Here is a 21,063-nt window from a genome sequence, read left to right on the forward strand (position 1 = left end):
TTGGAGTGTCCATGAGTTACTAAATACGAAAGGTTTTTTTTTGAAAAAGTAGTAACTAATGATTCTGATACATATATTAATTACAGTACCTAGATGGTTTCTGTGTTTATACACTTCTATTTTAAAATCGGTTCTAAGATATCTCATCTCCTCCTCTATCCATCCTCATTTACTTTAAAATCAATTAACTACTGAAAATAGTAATATTATAATACTAATGTTTATTAGCTGTACTGTATAACTACGATTACAAAATTATTTCACAATTTTAATTACAATATTGCAATATTTTTATAGCTTATTCTTCTCTGTTTTTGAATTATATGTATGTATGTCACATAATCCGTTTTGATTTATATTTGTATTAGAAGTGATATATCAAGTCCGCTTTTGAATGATATTAAATTAGGTGCGACGGCATTGCCTTCCCTTTTAGGAGCTCAATTTATAAGCAAATTTCTGTAGACTAATAGAATGAATCAAATACATCTGCAAAATATGTTTGATAGAGTCTATTATTTCCTCTTTTTAATTTTTAACTAGATATTATGTGTTATATGTGCAACCTTTTTACTTATATGAAGTTATGGTATTTGCAAAACCATAAGGAAAGCCTCTTGATATTTCAAATTGATATTAATTTATGTATATATAAAGTTGTACATTATATCATTGTATCAGATTAGACTGCAGGCTTCAAGGTCTTAAAAACAGATGTATTTTATAAAAAAAAAATAATTTTAGAAATACTAGTATTTAAAAAATTACTTAGAAAAATGTTTATAAAGTGATACTCCTTCGTGGGCGGTGGCTGGCGTCGGACAGGTTGCCTGCTTGTAACCAAATCAAATATTTATTATGCGTCGTGTGTACAGCAAAGGCACCCGGTAATACAATAACACGCGCATTGTCTTCGATGGCAATAATGATTAAAGGTTGCTTTAAGCGATGACATTTTGTCCTTCACAATTAACGCATAAATAGAGCATATTGAATAGTTACCAAAGAAAAAGTTACGAACGTTAGATAGGATAACGATGCTGTTACTAATAAAGAACTGTCTCTTTATCGAGCGCACCACGGGAAAAACAACAGCAGTAAATTGCCAATTTATGTAAGGCAATAACTGTTTGTACAATATTTAGTGAATGTTATGTGAACTAAAAGAAAGGTGTATGTTCATGGCGTCTATCGTGTCCGGAATTTACGGGTATTATTATTAGTCGTATTTCTATTAACGCCATATATATTCTGTTGTCATGTTATCGTTTTACAACAACACAAATGAATTTTAAACAATTCTTGAGAAAAAATAATGTCATGTTTCTTATATGTTATGTATAGCTGTTTAAGAACTATACAATTTAATTTTTACAATTATTTTATTTTAGGCATGTGTGCTGCAAATTAAAATCTCTATTTATTAATGAAGAAATAATAAAATGATTTTAACTCATAACGGCTACCTTTGGGTGAGGCCTATGCATTGTAGTGAGCGTATATCGGCTGATATGATTATGTTGAATTTTAATTTATTTACTGCCCCTTTTTAAACTTAGGTTTAGAAACCATGAAGTATATAATTGTTATGTAACAATTTTTTTACTCATTGAATTTAAGCCTTGCCCTATCTAGTAAAAAACGACAATACAGTCTAAGATGGCGAGCATGGTAGCATGCTTAAGGTAAGCAAAGACAATATAAAATTCAATTGCTTCCGTCCTGTCACACATCTTAACACCAAATTACCTACAACGTAACAGATAATTCTCGTCACATGGTTTTACCTTAATTTGCCAATTAAGCAAGTGTATACATTGAATAATTGTGCTATCATAGCTAAATATAAAATTAATAATCGACTTCTCGAGTTTCTGAATAGGGGAATCAATAAGTAAACTGTGTTAATATAACTGATTTAATATAGTCAAAATAAACAAAACTATGTTTTTAAATGAACGCAACATTGTTCGACCTTTTCCCAAACAAATATTAACTTTTTGCTAAATAGTCGTCACTGTTGCTCGCCTGTTTCGTTCCATAGCAGCATGATTATAAAATAAATGTTTATCTTCCCTTTATGTCCAAATATACGGTAAAGGCAAGTCTTTTCCCGGACACGGGCTTATACAAATATATTCTTAAGATCGATAAATTGACGTTCGGACATATTCTTCCTTTATTTTTTTACTATCTTACATTTTATTACCAAACTTGAAATCACGAAGATTTATATCATTATAATGTTATATTGCATTCCACTACTAATAACGTGAGGTTTTTGTTATAATTCAATGGATAATTTTATATTTACAGTTACTTTTTCATTTATACTAACAAATAACACAATGACATGAGAATGGCTATTAGCATATGGCATAACCCTTTAGTATCGTCTACTTTTAGGATCATACAATGATCTTGTCTTTAATTTCTTATTAATCATTTTGTGCACATTAATGGGTATGGTGGTAAGTCGTCCCGTGCATTTAACTTTTCCTTTTAGATGGTAAAGAAAATGAGAGGTAAATTGTGATCGAGATGTTGTACTGCAGAGATCATTCACAATTTTAACCCGAATACAATGGCAGCTGAATTCAAATCGGCATTTGAAATTAAATTCGAACGAGTTAGAATAATACAACCCTAAAAAGTGTTGTGGCCATAGCGATCAGTAATACGGTGCGTTCTCAAACATTACAAGTATTAACTTTTTAAATTTTTTATTATTATATCTATTGTAAATGTTATATTTATATGACATATTTATTTACTAAACACCAGTATGGTGCATCGTAAATAAGAATTTAAAAAACCTTCGAAATTTTTCGCACCACGAAGGATGAGCAATATTCTAAGAAGAAAGTGGGAAGACACGACACAAATAACTAACAACATAAACAATATGTACATTGTAACTGTGGGATAATGTTACCTAAACCACATTGCCAACTATGCAGTTGATTATGCTTACGTATACAGAAACCTTAGAAGTACTGCGGATTACCATGAAGCAATCCTATACCACCACATTATAAGGATAATATTACATTCCTTCAAGCTCTTTATATTTTTCATAGTAAATAATACCTTATTATGCTGAAGACAAAACATAATTTCGTAACTTTCTTAGAAATAGATTAATAATTGGCAAAAAATTTTCAAGAGAAGTGATAAATAATGTTTTCCGACTTTTTTTACTTATATTCTTGATCTCGTCTTATCAATAACACGATCTTCACGTATCTTAACACGCACACTGATACCCATTTCAATCCCTTGTTATATGATATACAAACAAATAGAAAAAGTAGTGTCTCCATTTAACTCTATGAAAAGGATCAACTGATATTTTCAGTTGAGCTTTGACTTTTGAGCTTTTGTAGTTTTAAGTTTTATTACTTTGCTCTTTAATCTACAATATTTTGAGGGCCTTAAGCTAGATTACTTAATTAATAATATTAAACACTGTTAATAACGTTATTGACTTAATAATTATATAGTGTAATGGTTTAAAATATATGATTTATATTTCGATTAATATAAAAAAATAATAATCATTTTTGTAATTGTTAAATTGTATTACACGTCGACGATTTTTGCGGCTCCGTATTACTTTAACAAAAAACGAGCGTTATCATGTTAATAAGAGCAAGTTCGTTAACTTAATATAGTCTAGAGCAACGACCTTATCTAATCATTGTTATTAGTTAGCTGTAGTAACTTAGTTATCAAAATTTAAAGTAATTCTATATTTTTAATGTATTTAGTTAACAACTTTCGATTACTACTTTACGTTTTTTGTTTTTATTTCTCTATAACACTTTATTGAATTCAAAAAATAAAACAGAAATGTACAGGCTCTCGACGCAGTGTTATTTGTGTAGCCTATCCCAGAAATCAGCCAAGGAATCCGTAAACCTCGTTTAACAAGGCGCTGACGTATAATTCAAGCCTATTTCTGTAAAATAAAAATCCACAGTGAAGTTTGCTGTTCTGACATAGTACATGGAGATTTAAATTACCGCGGTGTACAAATAAAAAAAATGCTTCTTGGTTAATACATCAACAAATTCGCAATTGCAAAAACATTAAACTTCGAGAAATAAATGAAGGAAAAACTATTTTCAGCCATCAACCGTGTTAAAAGGCAAAACCTACGTTTTAAAAAACTGATTTATGTTTCACTCTAAAGAGCATTGCAATTAAAATGAAATTTTATAATTGGCATATGCATTATAAATTGGAAGACAAAAAAAAACTATACCATTAAAATTATATTATTTTGTGTGGAAATATAAAAAGGCATCATGTTATATTTCGCTCTTTCATTTAATTGCGACATGATAGGCAGATGATTCATAAACAATAATTATTCGTGTTGCGTGTCAAGTCTCCTGAGCACTAAAGCAACTACGTTATGCGCACATACCTATACATATTTTTCTATTACAAAGTTGTGTACACGTACAACTATAATAAGTTATTTTAGCGTAATGTCTATTGTTCATCACTTCTCTATCTATTTCAGTTTTATTCGTTTGAGAAAACGGAATACGATTTGTGAAATATATTTCAAAATTAAATACGTAAAGGTGCGCGCATAACTACACACAAAATTTGAACTTACATTAACCACTGTTAATAATAACCTTTAAAATTCTAGCATTCTTTGAAAGCACATAAGGCAGTGCGCGCGTTTAAAAGAGAAGCCTGAGTGACCCGTGGATATTTTTAATGACCCCAATGCCAAAATAGATTACTTCAACTTCACTTCACGTCCCAAATGTGATGTAAAATAATTTACGTAATAAAAGTTCACTCAATACTCGGACCGTTGATGAAATGGAGCTTCTAAAGGTAATAAAGTCCTTCTCGTCTAATGTGTACTATGTCTTACAGTTATTTATTAAATGTGTTACGATTGTAAGCAATGAACACCATAGGCCTATGGACGGAAGACCAGTGCGCTGCGCCTCGTCCGTGGTCCAGTGCTTAACAGGCCCATTTGCGTACATACACAAAACATAACGTCACGCGCATCCACACACAAATAATCTATTTGCGAATATGATAGTTTTTTGTTTTGCGTATGAGTTTTTATGTGTAAAATTATTGTGTTGTGTGTACTCTTATATTTTTATTATTTAGAAAACGCGCACCTTCAGTTTCACCAAAATTCAATAAATTTTCTTAACTAAATCCGAATTAATTAATTAACTTAAATTAATCTCACAAATAAAACTATGCTTTACGATTAAAAATATAACTTACGTAAGTACAGATTAAATGATTTTATAGTGGAATAGTATTACGACTTTTACTACATTGCTCTAACAACTCAGGTAATGGATTGGTTACATAATTTAATTCGACTACGAGGAAGTATAAACGACGACGCATAAATGTTCTTTATGTTGTTTTATTGAGCAAGATGTGGCACAATAAATAATTGTAAATGGTAGTAAATGTTCTGTATACAAAGCAGCAGAGTACCGCTTTCCAATTTGTAATAATTATTTGCAGTAATCACAGTAACAGTTTAAATATATCCATGAGCCAACTTTGAATAATAATTATCATTAACATTTAGATGTTGATTTTTTTTAATATAATGCCGTTAAAAATTTGTTTATATTTTTTAAAGTATACACTAAAATACAATGAAATAAAATATGTAAATAGGTTAATAGCAAGTAAACTTGTTTAATCGGTAGGCTTTGTATCATGAAAGATACATAAAGAAGTAGAACGTAAAAAATGCCTTTGTTATTAGGGGGATTGGAAACTAACTTCTCTTTCTTAAGTTAAATTCACACGACTACATTTTTAACTTGTTTTTATTTCTAATCAAGAATTTATTCACCTTCCTTAACAACAACTATTTGCCATCTAGCATATAAATTTTCAATGCCGGAGCGGTAATATCAATATGTTTTTCTGTAAAATATGTCGACAGAAACGACATTAATTTCCGGTCCCCCTAAAATTAATGTTTGGCACACTTTTTTATATTGTTATATAGTGAATACGCTTTACTGTACACATCAAGCAGCAACTGTGATACAGAAACACAATAAATTAACTCTTTTTATTATCACTTTTATAAATTTCGTGATCTTGTAGTAATTCTTTCTCAAGCTTTAAAACACTTAAAAATCCTTCACTAATTTTACTGTTGAATATTTTTTAGATTAAGCACATTTAAGAGACATTACATGGAGATCTATTGAATAACGGTACATAGTTGCTAGATTTATAACGTTTTGAAAAGGTATAGCAAGCTTATTTTTATTTCTAGTGCTAAACTCGTATGCATCGTAATTTTTATTGTATTTAATGTCATTATGATTCACATTCAGAAATTTATCATTTATGTAAAAAGGGACATAATTTTTCTTTAACTAATCTTTCTCTCATGTCTCATGATAGCACGAACAGCTCTCTTCTGTAATATAAAAATTGAAAAAAAAGGAAAAAACACTTAGAAAAGAATGCTATAAATATAACTAGGATAGAACTATGGTCTACTAATATTTATTAAAATCACATATATATCAGCTCTATTATAGGCTTGCATCTAAGGTATTCCCAAGAAAACTTTCCGTTTATAAATGTCTTAATAACCAATGAAAATGCACGTGTGAAGCTTGTTGATTAATTAATGTTAAGTATGTGCCTGTATCATGTTAAGGAATATTTATTTTTATAATATTATGAGCTTTGATACATCTGTGGCCAGATAAAACGCTATTTAAAACTGGGCTAATGAGATTAAACCACCACATGTTTGTTTTAGAAGTTAATAATAATATTGAACAAACAATTTATGTGATAACTATGTAAGTTTTTCAATCTAATTAGATGAACATGTTTAAACAATATCTTTACAAAAGAGACAACAATAAAAGTGAAATAACCTGTGTTATCTGTTCTTTATCAGTGGTTTATCTGATTAATTATAAATAAATCGATCGATGTTGCATTATCAAGTTTACGCCGTTTACGTCGCAACCCATAGGCTTTGTTTACAATTGCAATAAAAACAAATACGCAAATTAGAAGTCTTCTATCCGACGATTAAAAAATATTATCTGAGAGATTACTGTAATTGGCATATACTTGGCAAACAAAAATGATCTCTTGTGGCCGATTTATTTTGGATGTGATTTTCACCTGGGACCTCTGCTCAATTTCGACATCGGTGAATTATTTTTAGGCAGAAATCAGGGATATGTACTTTGCTACAGTAACACACTTTTTGTGACCACCAAAATATTTACTAATAGCGGTTTATAAAGAATCACTTAAATTAAAACCCGTCGAAGTTTTTAGGTTTAAGCAAAGATTAAACGTAAAACATTAATTGCAATATATTTGTCTTACCTGTTTAAAAACCATTAAATTTAAAGTTTTTAAGTACACATAGCAATTAATGATATGAAAATGATTTCACGCTGTTTTTCCATTGTTTTTCATACCACTAAAACAAGTAAAATTAATGAATACATTCAGCAACAAAATTTTACATTTTTTGCTACGTTTTAAATTCATAACAGTTATATCCTATAATATAACGTCAGCAGCTTAATATTGGTTCTAGCGTTTTCAGCCAGGATTTTTTTTTTCTTAAATAAGTACGCACTAGTTGATCTGTCAAGTATAACGTAAGTATATAATACCCAAGTTTCATATTCGGACATAACAGAAGCTTGTAGTTGAATTATATGTAAATCTTAAGACATACATAGCACCGTGGTACATATGCAATAAATGTCTTCATATAGACCTGAAGCTATCTACTATTGCCCTATTCTTAAAATTTATCTGGGCTTTATTTTTTTACTGTTCCATCACATCCAAATACTTTAATTGTGGGTGCGGCCACATTTCTCCCGGGGCATTAAACGTGACACCGTCCTAAGACCGGGACATTATTTAGACTTTCCACGACTATTGATTAGACGGTTTCAAACCTACACAAGTTATTTCCAAGTGTTCGCTAGGTTTTCTATGGCAATAAATAAATGTATTACTGGAGTTTTTTTCGCTACTTCTCTACCTCAGCGCGCTTTCTAAATTGGTAATAATGAGACCCAGACAAAAGGTACTAATAAAGTAGAAGTACAGACCCCTCGCAAAACTTTGAATCGAAATCCTAAACTCGTAATGAGTGACTGTCTAAGACGAGGCTTCATGGACCTCCATGAATCCTCTTGTGACGGCCTAAACCGAGGTTAATTATTGAAAACGAGGGTGAGGATATACGTGGTCAGCCCCCTGCTACTTCCAATCCGCGGAGTTAAGAAAATAACAAAAAGGCAAACAGTGACCTTTTAAAAAAATCTAAGTTAATAAAAGAAAGCTTATAAATTGTGTACTCATGTGCGATTTTCTCTTGAAAGGTAAAGTTATTGAATATCGTATGAAAATGTCTTTATAAACAATTCAGTTACATAGGAACGTCGAACTCGGATTAATTATAAATAATGTGATTATATGTGTATAAAGACGGAAGTCCATTGTAGGCATTTACCGTCGAGAAAAGCCTTTGTTTTGAGCTTGTACGGCTGAACAATCAAATAAACCGTGATAGTAATATTTTGATTTTTTTATTCATTTATTTTTATTACTACAATTATAACATAATCTTTCATTTCGTTCTTTCAAGTTCTTGACGTGTGGAAACAAATCACCGGCAATGTTTTTTTTTTTATTGAATTATTATTACTGTAGTTCCGATATTGTTACTGAAAAATTTGAACCTTTATCTACACAAAGTAACAAAGTCATATGCAATATAGCAGTACACTAAGCAATAAGCAGTACACTCGTAATGCAAAACAATATACATAAACACAGGTACTTACTACAATTGATATAAGCTTTAGAAATTAAAGGATATATATATGTACATATAATAGCATCAAGCATATATCTAAAAATGGGCGAAGAACAGTTGTTTGATATAAATTTATGTCAAAAACTGTTTCGTTTTTAGTTACTTTTTATATTTTATTTGATAAAATATACCTACGAAATTATTTATATTTTTTAGCTTTTATAAAAGCCACCAATTTAATTAATTGTAATATGGGCTTTAACGTGAATATTGAATATTGGCAACGGTTCGCAATTTCGCTCCTATGTGTACGAAAAGCGGTTACCCAAAGCTTTGTATTTCATGTTCGAATTTTGTGCCAATACCACTATACCATATATGCAGGGAATATTAAAATTAGTTTCTAGTTTACTAGATCACCGAGCTGCATATGCATATTTTCAGCAAAAACTTTTGTCAAACAGTTATCTAAAATATTTGGAATTTTACTAAGGAGTTTCGTAGCAAATACTATAATAAATACTATTTACTACCGTTACTGAGAAACATTTAGATATTCGACTATTATTATATAATCATATATTTATATTATAATCTGTGGTACCAATACCAAAAGCTGCCGTTCAATTTCTTAATATTATATGTTACGTTTTACTTATTCAAAAAATAACGTAGTGTGATTTGAACGTTTCTTATGATCAGTTTAAATTTGTGGTAATTAATAAATCGGCTCATAGATTTTTTTTATTACTACTTACCATTTTCTTTCTAATATTTATTAAAATATACGTTTAAAAATTAAACACTTTTATTATACAAAAGAACGCTTTGTGATTTGATAATTTCTGATGACCAGGTTAAATTTTGTAATAATTTATAGATCGGCTTATAATATTTTTTCTGATTATTTCTTTTTATATTATTTTCTTAAATTTATTAACATTTTAGTTTAAAAATTAATTACTAATATTTAAAAAAAAATCAGTTGCTGATTAAATGACAAGCGCCTTTCAGATCAGAATAGCACATAAATTCGTTCATGTGCGTGTTACGTGTCTTTCAGGCTCGCCCTGCACGAAAAGGTCACGAACAATAAATCGTACTTGCCTTGCCTACATTTTATTACTGATACATCTAATATCGAAGCAAAGATTTGAAAAATTATGTTATAAAGAATCATTAATAGTAATAATTACTCAAGTTAATAAGAATTAATAAAAACGATTTAAACTATTCTTATCATTCAATCATCTGTGAAATATTTATTATACACTGTAATAACATATTATTTATACGCCTAAACTTAAAATATTATATAAAAGTGGCGACTGACACGTGGTAAATAAAAAAATGAATATAAACTGAAAGTGTCTAAAAAAAGTTTTTCAAAAAATTAACAATTCTTTCGTGGGTCTGTTTGTACGCATATAGAATAAAGTTCCACCAGATATCTTAAACCTTTCTTTTCTTCGTTTTACATCTAAAATTAAAAATATAATATTCAATAAATCTTATAAAGTGCTCACGAGTTTTAGTTTGTGTTTGATGGTTTGTTGACTCATCTACATGGTTGATGTTATATACAAGTATATATATAATCGACAATTCAAAAGTGCGTGTAAATGACTACTAAAATTTAAAAAAAAAATTATTTTGTCTTTAAATTTATCTGTGTAAAATATAAAAATAATTAGAGAGTTAACAAATTAAAGTTAAATAATTAAGTGTTATATATTATACTAACTAAAACATTAAGAAATATTTTTAGTTATATTTTAAACATAATTCTTTTTTTAACGAGTTTTATTAATGTCTTAATATTTAATGGACCTTATTTAAAAGTCCAAATAAAACATAATTTATTTTAATTCCGTCATAGCTTAATTAGGTTTGAAATGCGGATTATAATTATTATAACGTAAATATAATTCTTAACCTTCGCAGTCTCTCAACAATGTCGCTGTTGGGCATATAGCCAACAGATGGTTCAAATAATTCAGTTCAATAATTAATTCCATCCATATAACGGACCTTCTTAACTTTTCTAAAAGAATTGTATTTTTTTATTTTCTACGATTTCAGAAATTACATACGATAACGATCTATCATTTCTGCTGATTATTTAAATCAACCTTATAACTATAAAAATATTTAACTATAGTGGTATGACGAAATTAAAATAACTGTGCCGTATACGTAAAATGTTTAGCCTAGTTATTAACCTTTATGTTTATTTATTCCATTTGTTACCATTTGTAAGAACCTCGCCTCTTTTTAACTAATATTTCGTTTATAGTCCAACAACAAACATGTTAGTTTAAACAACAGAATATTTTAACGGATTTAGCTATAGAACTTCATTGCCAAAGCCTCTCAACTAAAGCTGTCAATAAAGACTTTTCGAATAGATGGATTGTGTCTCAGGGATTTCGTACAACTTTAGCTGCTAAATAAGTAAATCACACTGCTCTCATTGATAACAAGAACTTCAGCCGTAAAAATATTCTTAAAACACATTCTATTTTTAACGGTAAGCTTTTCAAATGTCAGTAACAGTGTTTTTTTTAATTAGGCGTTACAACGTAACGATTAAATGAGAAACTTTTCACATTGAGTGGCTGTGTGTAACAAAGTAAATAGTGGTTAAATTTCGTATAATTATGTAAATTGGGCGAGTAAGAAGTGGTGAGATGAGCGGGCGACACCAGCTGCGAGTTCCGGAGGTTCGTGTGAGTGGGGCGCCTCAAGATGAGGCTGGCCTGCCACCCGCACCCTTACCGCCTTTCGCGCTCACGCTCGCCTCTATACCTCGCCGTAGGCATTCTTGGATCTGTGGGTAAGTAATAATTTTACAAATTTTGCTGCTTATTATTCAATATTTTTCTTATGATTTTTAATGCCGGTTTTTCTCGGCTAATATTAGGAGACATTGTACAGCTTAACGTGTTATTTTCAAAAACTACTTTAACTTACCGTAGTTGCTACGAGTCAACGATATGTAGAGAGTCGCTAGTTGAAATTATTTCCATAATAATAATGTATGCGTGTTTAATATCCATTACAATAATGAACTTTTTTGACATTTTACAAATAACTGGAATTAATGCCATGATGAACACTTTTATCCTTCGTAGTACAGTGATGTTTATCTTTAACAATGATCTGGTGTTAACAATGAAATATAATAGAATATTCAAGATGAAATAATGTTATGACCTTATCTTTTCAATATATAATGTTATTACTTTTTTCGTAAATGATCATTGCCTTTTTATAGGACGGTTTCGAGCATCTATAAGGACAACTGTGTGTTAAGTATCTAATAAGATATAGTGTAGACGATATTTGTGAAAATTTTAACAATATTTTTAAATTGTCGTCTAGGTTAGTCATCAGCAACGATAATATAGAAATAGGATAATAGAATTGTATGGTTATTATCGTTGGAACGCAATATGTAAAGTCGTGCCTGTATTTGTAATGATATTTTTAGCGGTTAAGTGATCCGAGAGACAATTAATACCTCCTTAATATTCATGAGGGGTTCTTTAGATGCTTGCTATGAACATTAACACAACAATAGTTCAAATACGTAAGCGTTCATCCTAACATCATCCTTTGTTTAAGGAACATCTCTTAATTTGTGTCATTATTTTTAAAAATATTATTTTCACCTACTTATAAATTATGCGACGACAATAAATTATTATTTTATTATAATATACAATGCTATTTAGAAAAGTTTGTTTTGACAAGAATTTTAGTACAATATGGTACAGAATTATCAAATTAAGATGAATTTTTTAACCTAAATAAAGCATGAACTACTTAGCTTGTCTTAATAATAAAGCCTTTAATGAATTCTTGTTGTCGATAGAGGATATATCTCATACTTAATCCTATTATTACAAAAATAAAAGAATACTATTTTACGTGCGAATATCGAATATAATGTAGTAAATCGGGTAACAAGACACATATTTTTCATAGGGGAACATATCGGGTAACATATTTTTGTTGGTAAAAACAAGAAGTATACGTTTACTAAATATTTTATTTGATTTAAAACTTTAAATACTATGTTTGTAGCACGTCGTTTGCACTCACTGACACTTTTCACTCCGGAAAATATGCCACTTTTTTAGCGTATTATCTAAAAATTTAATAATTATTTATGATAATAAATTGGTAGTTGTAGGCATTTTTTACGCGGTCCATGACCGACTTTTTCATAATAATATTGCCTATATTGTTGCCATGGCGAAGTTTCATCGTGATTTATCCATCGCCATTAAATAACATCAGACGAGCGTAGAAAAAAGATTCATTGTGTCAAATACATTTATCTCAGATAGTTGTATGAAAAAGTTCTAAAACAAATCTCGGTGGCTGGGTTGAAGGGAAATAGATCAATCTTGTATAGGGGAAATAACAGTTTGACTCCAATTATCTTTTGATGCTTCAAACAGATTTCAAATTAACAACTGTTGAAGCTTCGGTATAGTGGTGGCTCTATTTAATTTCTCGTCAATTTTCTATTCACGTCTTATGCCTCTACATATCAAGTAATTTATATTGTGAATCGTTTTAAATACACGTGCACATCAAATGCAAAAAATAATTCAATTAGGAAAGATCAAAGATTACTGCTAATTTTAATAGACATTTATTATATCACGTACGTATTCCAATGGATGGCTCCGTTGACCGAAACTATTAACTAATATAAAGAATTTGATGTGAAAAAATGGAGCCTTCAAGTTAACAAAAATAATAGTACTAAAGAATTTAAAAAATTACTACTTATTTTTAAACGTACCTATTTCTTTAACTTTACGTTCATTGTACAGTTTCATCTTAAAAACAAAACACTGGTTTTAAAAAGTATTTTAAGGCAAATGTTTATTCGCTGAAATGTAGAAGTTGAGATTATTTTTGCATTGGAAATTCTTGCTCTGTAGCATTAACATTACACATTTAGATTTTTAACGAATATCTATGCTTCATAGCTATATGTCTCCATGTTTTACACTTAATATAATAAATATTTGTAAATAATAGACCTAAAGTTTTAGTACAGGATTGTGGTGATTTTTGTTTATAAACTTTTTTGACAACATTGTTAAATCAATATTAACATAATTAGATCCTCACCGGATAACTTGTGTAGCAGTAACTATAATATAATGGAATCTGGATCTTCTTACACAATCGTAATTCACTTGCTAAATCTATAGTCTGTTATTCGCTAATTGGATTATGTTAAAGAAACCTCTAAGGAGCTTTGTATAAATAATTGTGAATTTGTGGATGTTCCTTTTAAACTGTTTTTTTCTATAAAAATGGTTAGTCGTAACTTCGTAATTTTCAAGTTACATAATATATCAGGTAAGGAATTTAGGAAATTGAGAATACTTTTAAAATATTTGGAAAACAAAGATTCCAATATTTTTAACGTTAATAGAGCTGGAAAGCCTTCCCACTTTAGTTAACCAAAAAGTATGTATACATGTAACCACATAAATACACATATGTATATATGTCCATCCAGACATCACCGTATCATGTATATTATTTAAACGGTGTAAATTTTAAATACAAACTATAGAAAATATCTTTTAATTTTAATTTTACTTCAGTATCGAAATAATTACTACGTAATAACTTATTTAATACATCGATTGTTAATAGAGAAATTTAACTATTTAAATTTCGTTTTTGGTTGTTGACATATGTTATTTTAATTTACTGTCGTTGTAATGTTTTATGAATTTATTATTTTAACAAACACGGTTATTTTCGATTACGCAGTATACGATTTCATTTAACGAATAATTCAAAACTAAATAAGTCGCCGGATTCAATACAAACAAATACCACTAATCATCTTCACTACTATAATAGGTGCCGGCATCTTGCCCATTGCCCATTAACCTTGTATAATCGGGATAAGTATACGTCACGCCACTACCAAATGTCTATTATTCCTAATAGTGAAGCTAATAATAGACGGTAATGAAATTTTCAGTTAATTACATTACTGACCATACTTAGATAACCAAAACCAAACTAATACCTGAAGAAATAGTTGTAGAAGACTTATTAAAAATAATGAAAGCTAAAGATAATTAAAAATTAGTTATTAGGAAGTGGCCTTCTTTGAATGACTTTTAGGTATTATTCAATAATAGAAAAGATACCCTGCCGGGAAGTAATATTCGCTCTTACTTGTTATTCATAATTATAATTTTATTGAATATTTTTAATGATTGTTTTAAAATACCTTAACAAAAGCAATACCAAGATAATTAACTGTTCCGTCTATTAAATACCAAAAATATTGTGTAGGATAAAAAGTCTACGCAATATTGTCTTGATTAAATTTAAAAGGTTTTTAAAACAAATAGACAAGTTAGTAAAACTGTAAAGTTTTGTTTTCCGCTATTACTCTTTGTTTTTTTTTTTTTAATTTCTGTCAAAATATGATGAAATGAAAAAATTACAAACATTTTAAAATTTATTTAAAAAAAGAGAAAAATGAAAAAAAAACGTAATCCTCAAAAAAGTTACTTATTGGACTTTCTGATGTAAGAGTAGCACAAAGTTTGTTTAAGCGTTTTCCATTGGAAGGCCATAATCTCAAAGATGCAGTTCGTTCTATTCGCCCAGATACAAATAAAATGTACGACAATTTTGGAGAAGTGGATTGAGGCCGATTTATAAATAGTTGAACATTTATAAATAAGAATTAAATGGTTTCTACTCAAAAGTACGATATTAAGATATCACTTGAGCTCACTGAAATGAAATAAACCGTGTACTTATTTACTCATGATTCTTTATTAAGACGTAATAAAACCAAACCGTTTTTGAGGAGATTAATAAATGGTGATGAAAAATAGATCACGTACGACAAGAATTTGCAAAAAAAATACGGTCGATGATCGGCCAGGCTTCACAGACTTTGGCAAAACCGGGTTAACTCGCTATGACGTAATGCTATTTCTACGGTGGGATTGACAGAGCTTTGTTGTCTACGAGCCTTAGATCATTTACCGCCGAGCTTCTGCTCGTAATGATCGATTCGGATGTCAACTACCTACAATTGCTAAGATTAAAGAAAGAAATCGAGACAAAAGGCTTAAACTAATCAACAGAAGAGGTCTAACATTAGAAAATGCATGTAACCTCTCAGAAAATATTACGAGAGTTTAGCTGAGAAGTGATAATACATTCGCTACATTGGTTTAATCCATCTTCCATAAGATTTCCGCCTGTCTTGGTGTCTTCAGAATTCTTTAGGTAGTATGAGTTTAACGTTTTGAGAGGTCTGCAAAAACTACTTCTTGCGTTTTATTATTAGAAGTCCCAAAATGTATACAGCGTCAATGTCGTGTAATTACCTCCAAAATGGCAAAAAGTCACCAAACTTAATAGGATCTACATAATACAGTTAAATGTAAATAAACTTTAAAAAGGTATTTTAGAATTACCTTTATATTATTTTTAATTATACTCAGTTTTGTCAAAAATTTTGTTATCAAGAAAAACAACTTTTTATTGCACGTAATATTTTTTACCATTTATATCATTTAGATTAATACATTAACAGAATATCAATAAAATGTATAAAGCTTACTCGAAGTGGTCTCCATTGGCTGCAATATAATCCTTTAAATATTTAGGCTAGTTGTCAATAACAGCAAGCACTCTTTCTATTGGAAGATTCTTTATTGCCAATCATATGGGTCGTTTTAGGAACTCCAAATTATCGTGGCATTTAAAGCTCGCCTTACTTAGTAATCTTATAAAATGATAGGTTCCAAATTAAAAGGTTATATTTTGTATATTTTTAATTATAATACTGTTTATGGCCAGACTTACTGTCAATGCAAAAAAATCATTGTACCTAGCTTATTTCTTATAACAAATGACACGTAGTTAATTTAGGCATAGGTAACATTTAATTTTACAAAATTAAAATTTTAACATTTTATTAAAAACCACAAGAAAATTCATAACTTAAAAACAGGAAGAATCAACGTAATATTTAAACTTTGCTACTTTCATTTAAATTATGAGCGGCTTGAATCAATACACGGTTAATAAAATAAAATAGAAATAACTTTAAAGAGTAAGCTAGACAAAAAATTAAAAAAAATGTATAAGTCAATTTATAAAGTTATTCATCGCTTTAATTTACTTAGCAGAAAACAATTCCGTTTTATTAGCTTAAGTACCGCCTTGAATGAATTAATTTCATACGAAAAGATGGATATATATATATATATAGTGGATAAACCTTTCAATGACTTTTCAAACTGTTGTTAGTTCAGCTAATGGATTTAATATTTAAGACGTTAGTGTCTAATTTATTTATTAAAGTGTAGACAATGGGAGGTTTTAATATGAGGACGGGGAAAAAGTTTTCTCGCAAAGTTAATATTAGTGATTAGACATCTTAGTATTAAATAACATGTAAATTTTTAAAATCTTTAATGACACTTTTAATATTTGCCTGGACTTATTAAACAGATGAACCAAAATTTAAAATGTTTTTGGACTAGTTTTCTTATATGTTTATTGGTTCCGAATGAGTGAACCAGACAAAATAACTCTAGCAGAAGAATTCAAATCACCGATGTAGCTCGAAGAATAGCTGGTCTAAAGTGGGCGGGGCCTATCTTTAGTACAACCGATGACCCTTGTGGCCAAAAGGTTCTTAATTGGCTACCACGAGGTGGTAAACGCGTCGTGGGTAGCCCCCCCCCCCCCCCCCACTAGATGGATTGTCGACATACATAGTTAATGGTGCGAGACTAGTCGAGATATGATGATGGTGATGACTAAGTATGGCAAAAAATAGGTTCAAAGATTTAAGAGATTTTTGATGTAAAACATGAAATTTGCTCTGGTTGACCCCTTTACAGGACAATGGTTGATTTTTCTGAGTAACTTATCTAGATGTATGTACATAATATATAATGTTATGATACGTTAGTAAGATGAGTACATACATCTTAAGTTAAGAAAAAATAGTTGAGATCATACCAGTTTAACACATTTGATTTTATCTAATAATAAATGCCACTTTGAAAAAAAAACATTTATTATTGGAAAATATTTACTTGATAAAATCAGAATAACTTTTCTTTTCCAGAGAGTGTGAGAGTGTGAAACACTTGAAATAATAACTTCTTATTACCTACAAACAGAAACAGTTAACCATAAAAAAGTTGTATCTTAACGATTGAATGTAGATTTAAACATCAAGTCCGATACAATATATTACTACACAATACAGTACTATTCGGAAGCCTATCCTTCGTTGAGTGTAGATTTGTTGGTCAAAGCGACAGAAAAAGTCCTGATACGTATATCTTATAAATTCGATATGAATTTATGTAATTTTATATAGCTTTTTGAATTTGTATATATACATTCGTTACAGCACTGAACAGTTTCGCTGGGGCATTGAAGTTTAGGATTTTCAGTAGCCAGGCGACATTGTTAAGGTATTTGGAAGACCTTTTCAACCGGTCTTATTGAAAATATGTGGGAGGGACTTATGTCCAGCTGTGGACATCCTGCGGCTGAAAACTCGATGATAATAGAAGACTTATTATTCATGTCTCTGAGCCAATGATAATCAGAACGAAAATCATACACTATTAACTTTGTTTAGTTTGGCAAATTTGTGCAAAAACTGTTTTTTGTACTGTATAGACATAAGCATACTTTAAATAGTTCTTAGCTCATTTGTCAAAATCTGAAGCGATGACGGGACGAGAAAGTGTTGTTGATTTTTTTTAGAAATGTTGGATATTGTTGGCACAAATCCCGACACATGGATGGAGTATTTACTTTAACCGTGACAATTCTATTTTAGTTCGAATCAACCGCAAAATTAAAAATATTAACTTTTAATTAAGCGTTATTATTAAAATTGTGCAAATAAATTTTCGATACAGGTTTCTAAATTCCAGGTAAGTAATTTATAATTATAACGTTAGGAGAACCGGTCGAAATGATGATTAGGACAGAGGCGACATATTTGAATCTTTGCCACCGTCTATTTTTGATCTACCCGCGTAAACATGTCTCTTGAGAACACTATTTTCAATACTGTTAGAGCGTAATATTCATAAAATCGTAAATTACGCTAACCTACAATTATAAGCCCAGAGTATACGAGTGGTAAATAATACATCCATTAAACACTAATTGAAATTTGATATCTCGATTTCCAGAATTAACATTATATGTAAAATTATGACTCATATTTCATATTTAAGCTTGGTACACAAGCTACAAAATAGTAAAAACTCGTGCTTAAGCAGTAGTTTATTATTTAATTCTGGTTGAGTGAACTGAGTGTAAAATAAGTAGCCACTGGAAATCGTCTCTCGACATTAGAAAATCAATCTCAATTTATTTTCAATCGCTGTTTAAATATAGTTTACGGAATCTGTAAAACTTAAAAAATAGAAGTAGTTTTTTTTGCTGTAAATCGTTTTTTTTATATATCAAGGCCCTACAATTAAGAAGATTTTGTTACAAAACAATTTATTTTAGAACATTTTATTGTTTAATAGGAAATTTTTGATGTGATAGCAGTGACTTCCCTCCTGTGGCTGAAATGTTGATGATTATTTATTAGTCCCAATATTAAATTAAAAAGCTTTGATAACACCTTTGCTGGTTTCTCGTAATTGTTTAGTGGTTTTCCACGCCTGTCATAGATTCCTGTGGATTCAAATTTCCTTATAAATTAATAAAAAACAACTTTTCCCATGAAATCATAAAAATTAAAAAATAAAACTGTAAAAGTAAAAATTATTAAAAGATCCCGTTTATAAAATTATAAATTAATTAGTATTCGCTTATAAGCCACGTGGCACGGAATGTTCAAAAAAAAGATAATAACCGTTTTTATTCGAGATGCCATGATATTTGAATGCTCCGAAGTAAATTAGATTTTTTTATTGAACGCCCGATCTTTTTTAAGTAACTGTGATAAAAGATTCTCAATATGTGTATGTGTACGTAAGCTGGATTCGATACATGTTTTTCAAAGACTACTCTATGTGGGGACCTAAAAATATTAGGTTTTTATATTCCGTATTGACTTATTAAACTAAAACTGTTTACACATACAGACTGCATCAATTCAAGCTGTTTCAAGGAAACTGAATGTTTATTAAATGTAATATCATAAATACATTTAAGAAGTGGAATTATTATAAGTCATTGAAAAGTTACCTGATATTATCTTCATAATCATTTTTTATGCACTGTTTTTATTTGAAACATTTCTTTCCTAAATGTCGCTAAAATGGTATTATAGAGATAAAGCGTGTCACGCTTTAAAATGTTTCCAGAATCCACTATATTCATGATGCATACTATTTAGTTTTCTTTATTATCTGCGCCACACTTGAGTCATGAGTGTGACAGTGACAGTAACTTATTACCCCATACATTGTTAAAAAATTACCGAGAAAATGTTCATCATGGCCGCGACGATGTGCTCCCAGCATAACAGGCGACTCTTACTCGCCAACTCGCACGCGCAGTCACCAGCACGCCGCGACCGATTTAAACGTTGATCAAATTTATAACATCGGAAAAAATAAATTTTAAAAATTTACACGAAAAAAAATACAGTAAGAGACAAGACCGCTTAGTGCATGTTTCGTAGTTGAAAGCAACTTTTGTGACTGTGTTAAAAATATGTTGAGGACTTTATCATTAACTGTGTTATTGTTATTCGTGTTATGTTAATATACTAGGTAGAAATGAAGTACGCTATCAAGTACAAAAATTTTAGGAATCGTTGCTGTTAATTTAAAGTCTCCAAATAACTTTCAAACAAATAAAATGTAAGTTATTATATATACGCAAAAAAATACTTTCTTGAAATAAAATATATACAAAAACCAGAAGAACCACAATGGTTTTAAAATTAATTTTAGTAACCTATTTTTAAAATCGACGAAAAATCGTACTATATAAATATTTACCTCCTACTTCAAATTAAAAATTATTGAACGAAGAAAAAACTTCGGGAACTCTCCAACCATTTACTAATAATGTACAGTTGCAATAACGCTGTACGTTAACGAGCTCGAAAGTAATTTAAGCATTTTAATAAAAAAAATTCTGACCGCTCAATAATTTGCAATAATAAGTTTTATAATGTCATGATATGATGGTTAAGC

At 29.6% G+C, this 21,063-nt stretch overlaps 1 protein-coding gene across 5 annotated transcripts in view; it reads left to right on the plus strand.

Annotated features, from left to right (window-relative positions):
- dnc (phosphodiesterase dunce) overlaps positions 1-21,063 on the plus strand; it is a 216,640-nt gene that overhangs the window by 73,331 nt on the left and 122,246 nt on the right. For 2 of the 5 annotated variants that reach the window (XM_068774652.1, XM_068774649.1), the window contains exon 2: positions 11,415-11,678. The exons of 1 other annotated variant lie outside the window; for it this stretch is intronic. In XM_068774652.1, the coding sequence (XP_068630753.1) occupies positions 11,533-11,678 (146 nt within the window). In that variant the 5' untranslated portion in view covers positions 11,415-11,532. Of the gene's footprint in view, positions 1-11,414; positions 11,679-20,441; positions 20,725-21,063 lie in introns of those variants that run through there. 2 more of the 5 variants (XM_068774647.1, XM_068774648.1) reach the window with 2 other exon arrangements.

The sequence above is a fragment of the Battus philenor genome, unplaced genomic scaffold (assembly GCF_028537555.1).
Source record: "Battus philenor isolate CCGP_79_NKW_IND1 unplaced genomic scaffold, ilBatPhil1.0.hap1 SCAF_7, whole genome shotgun sequence".
NCBI classification, from domain to species: Eukaryota; Metazoa; Arthropoda; class Insecta; order Lepidoptera; family Papilionidae; genus Battus; species Battus philenor.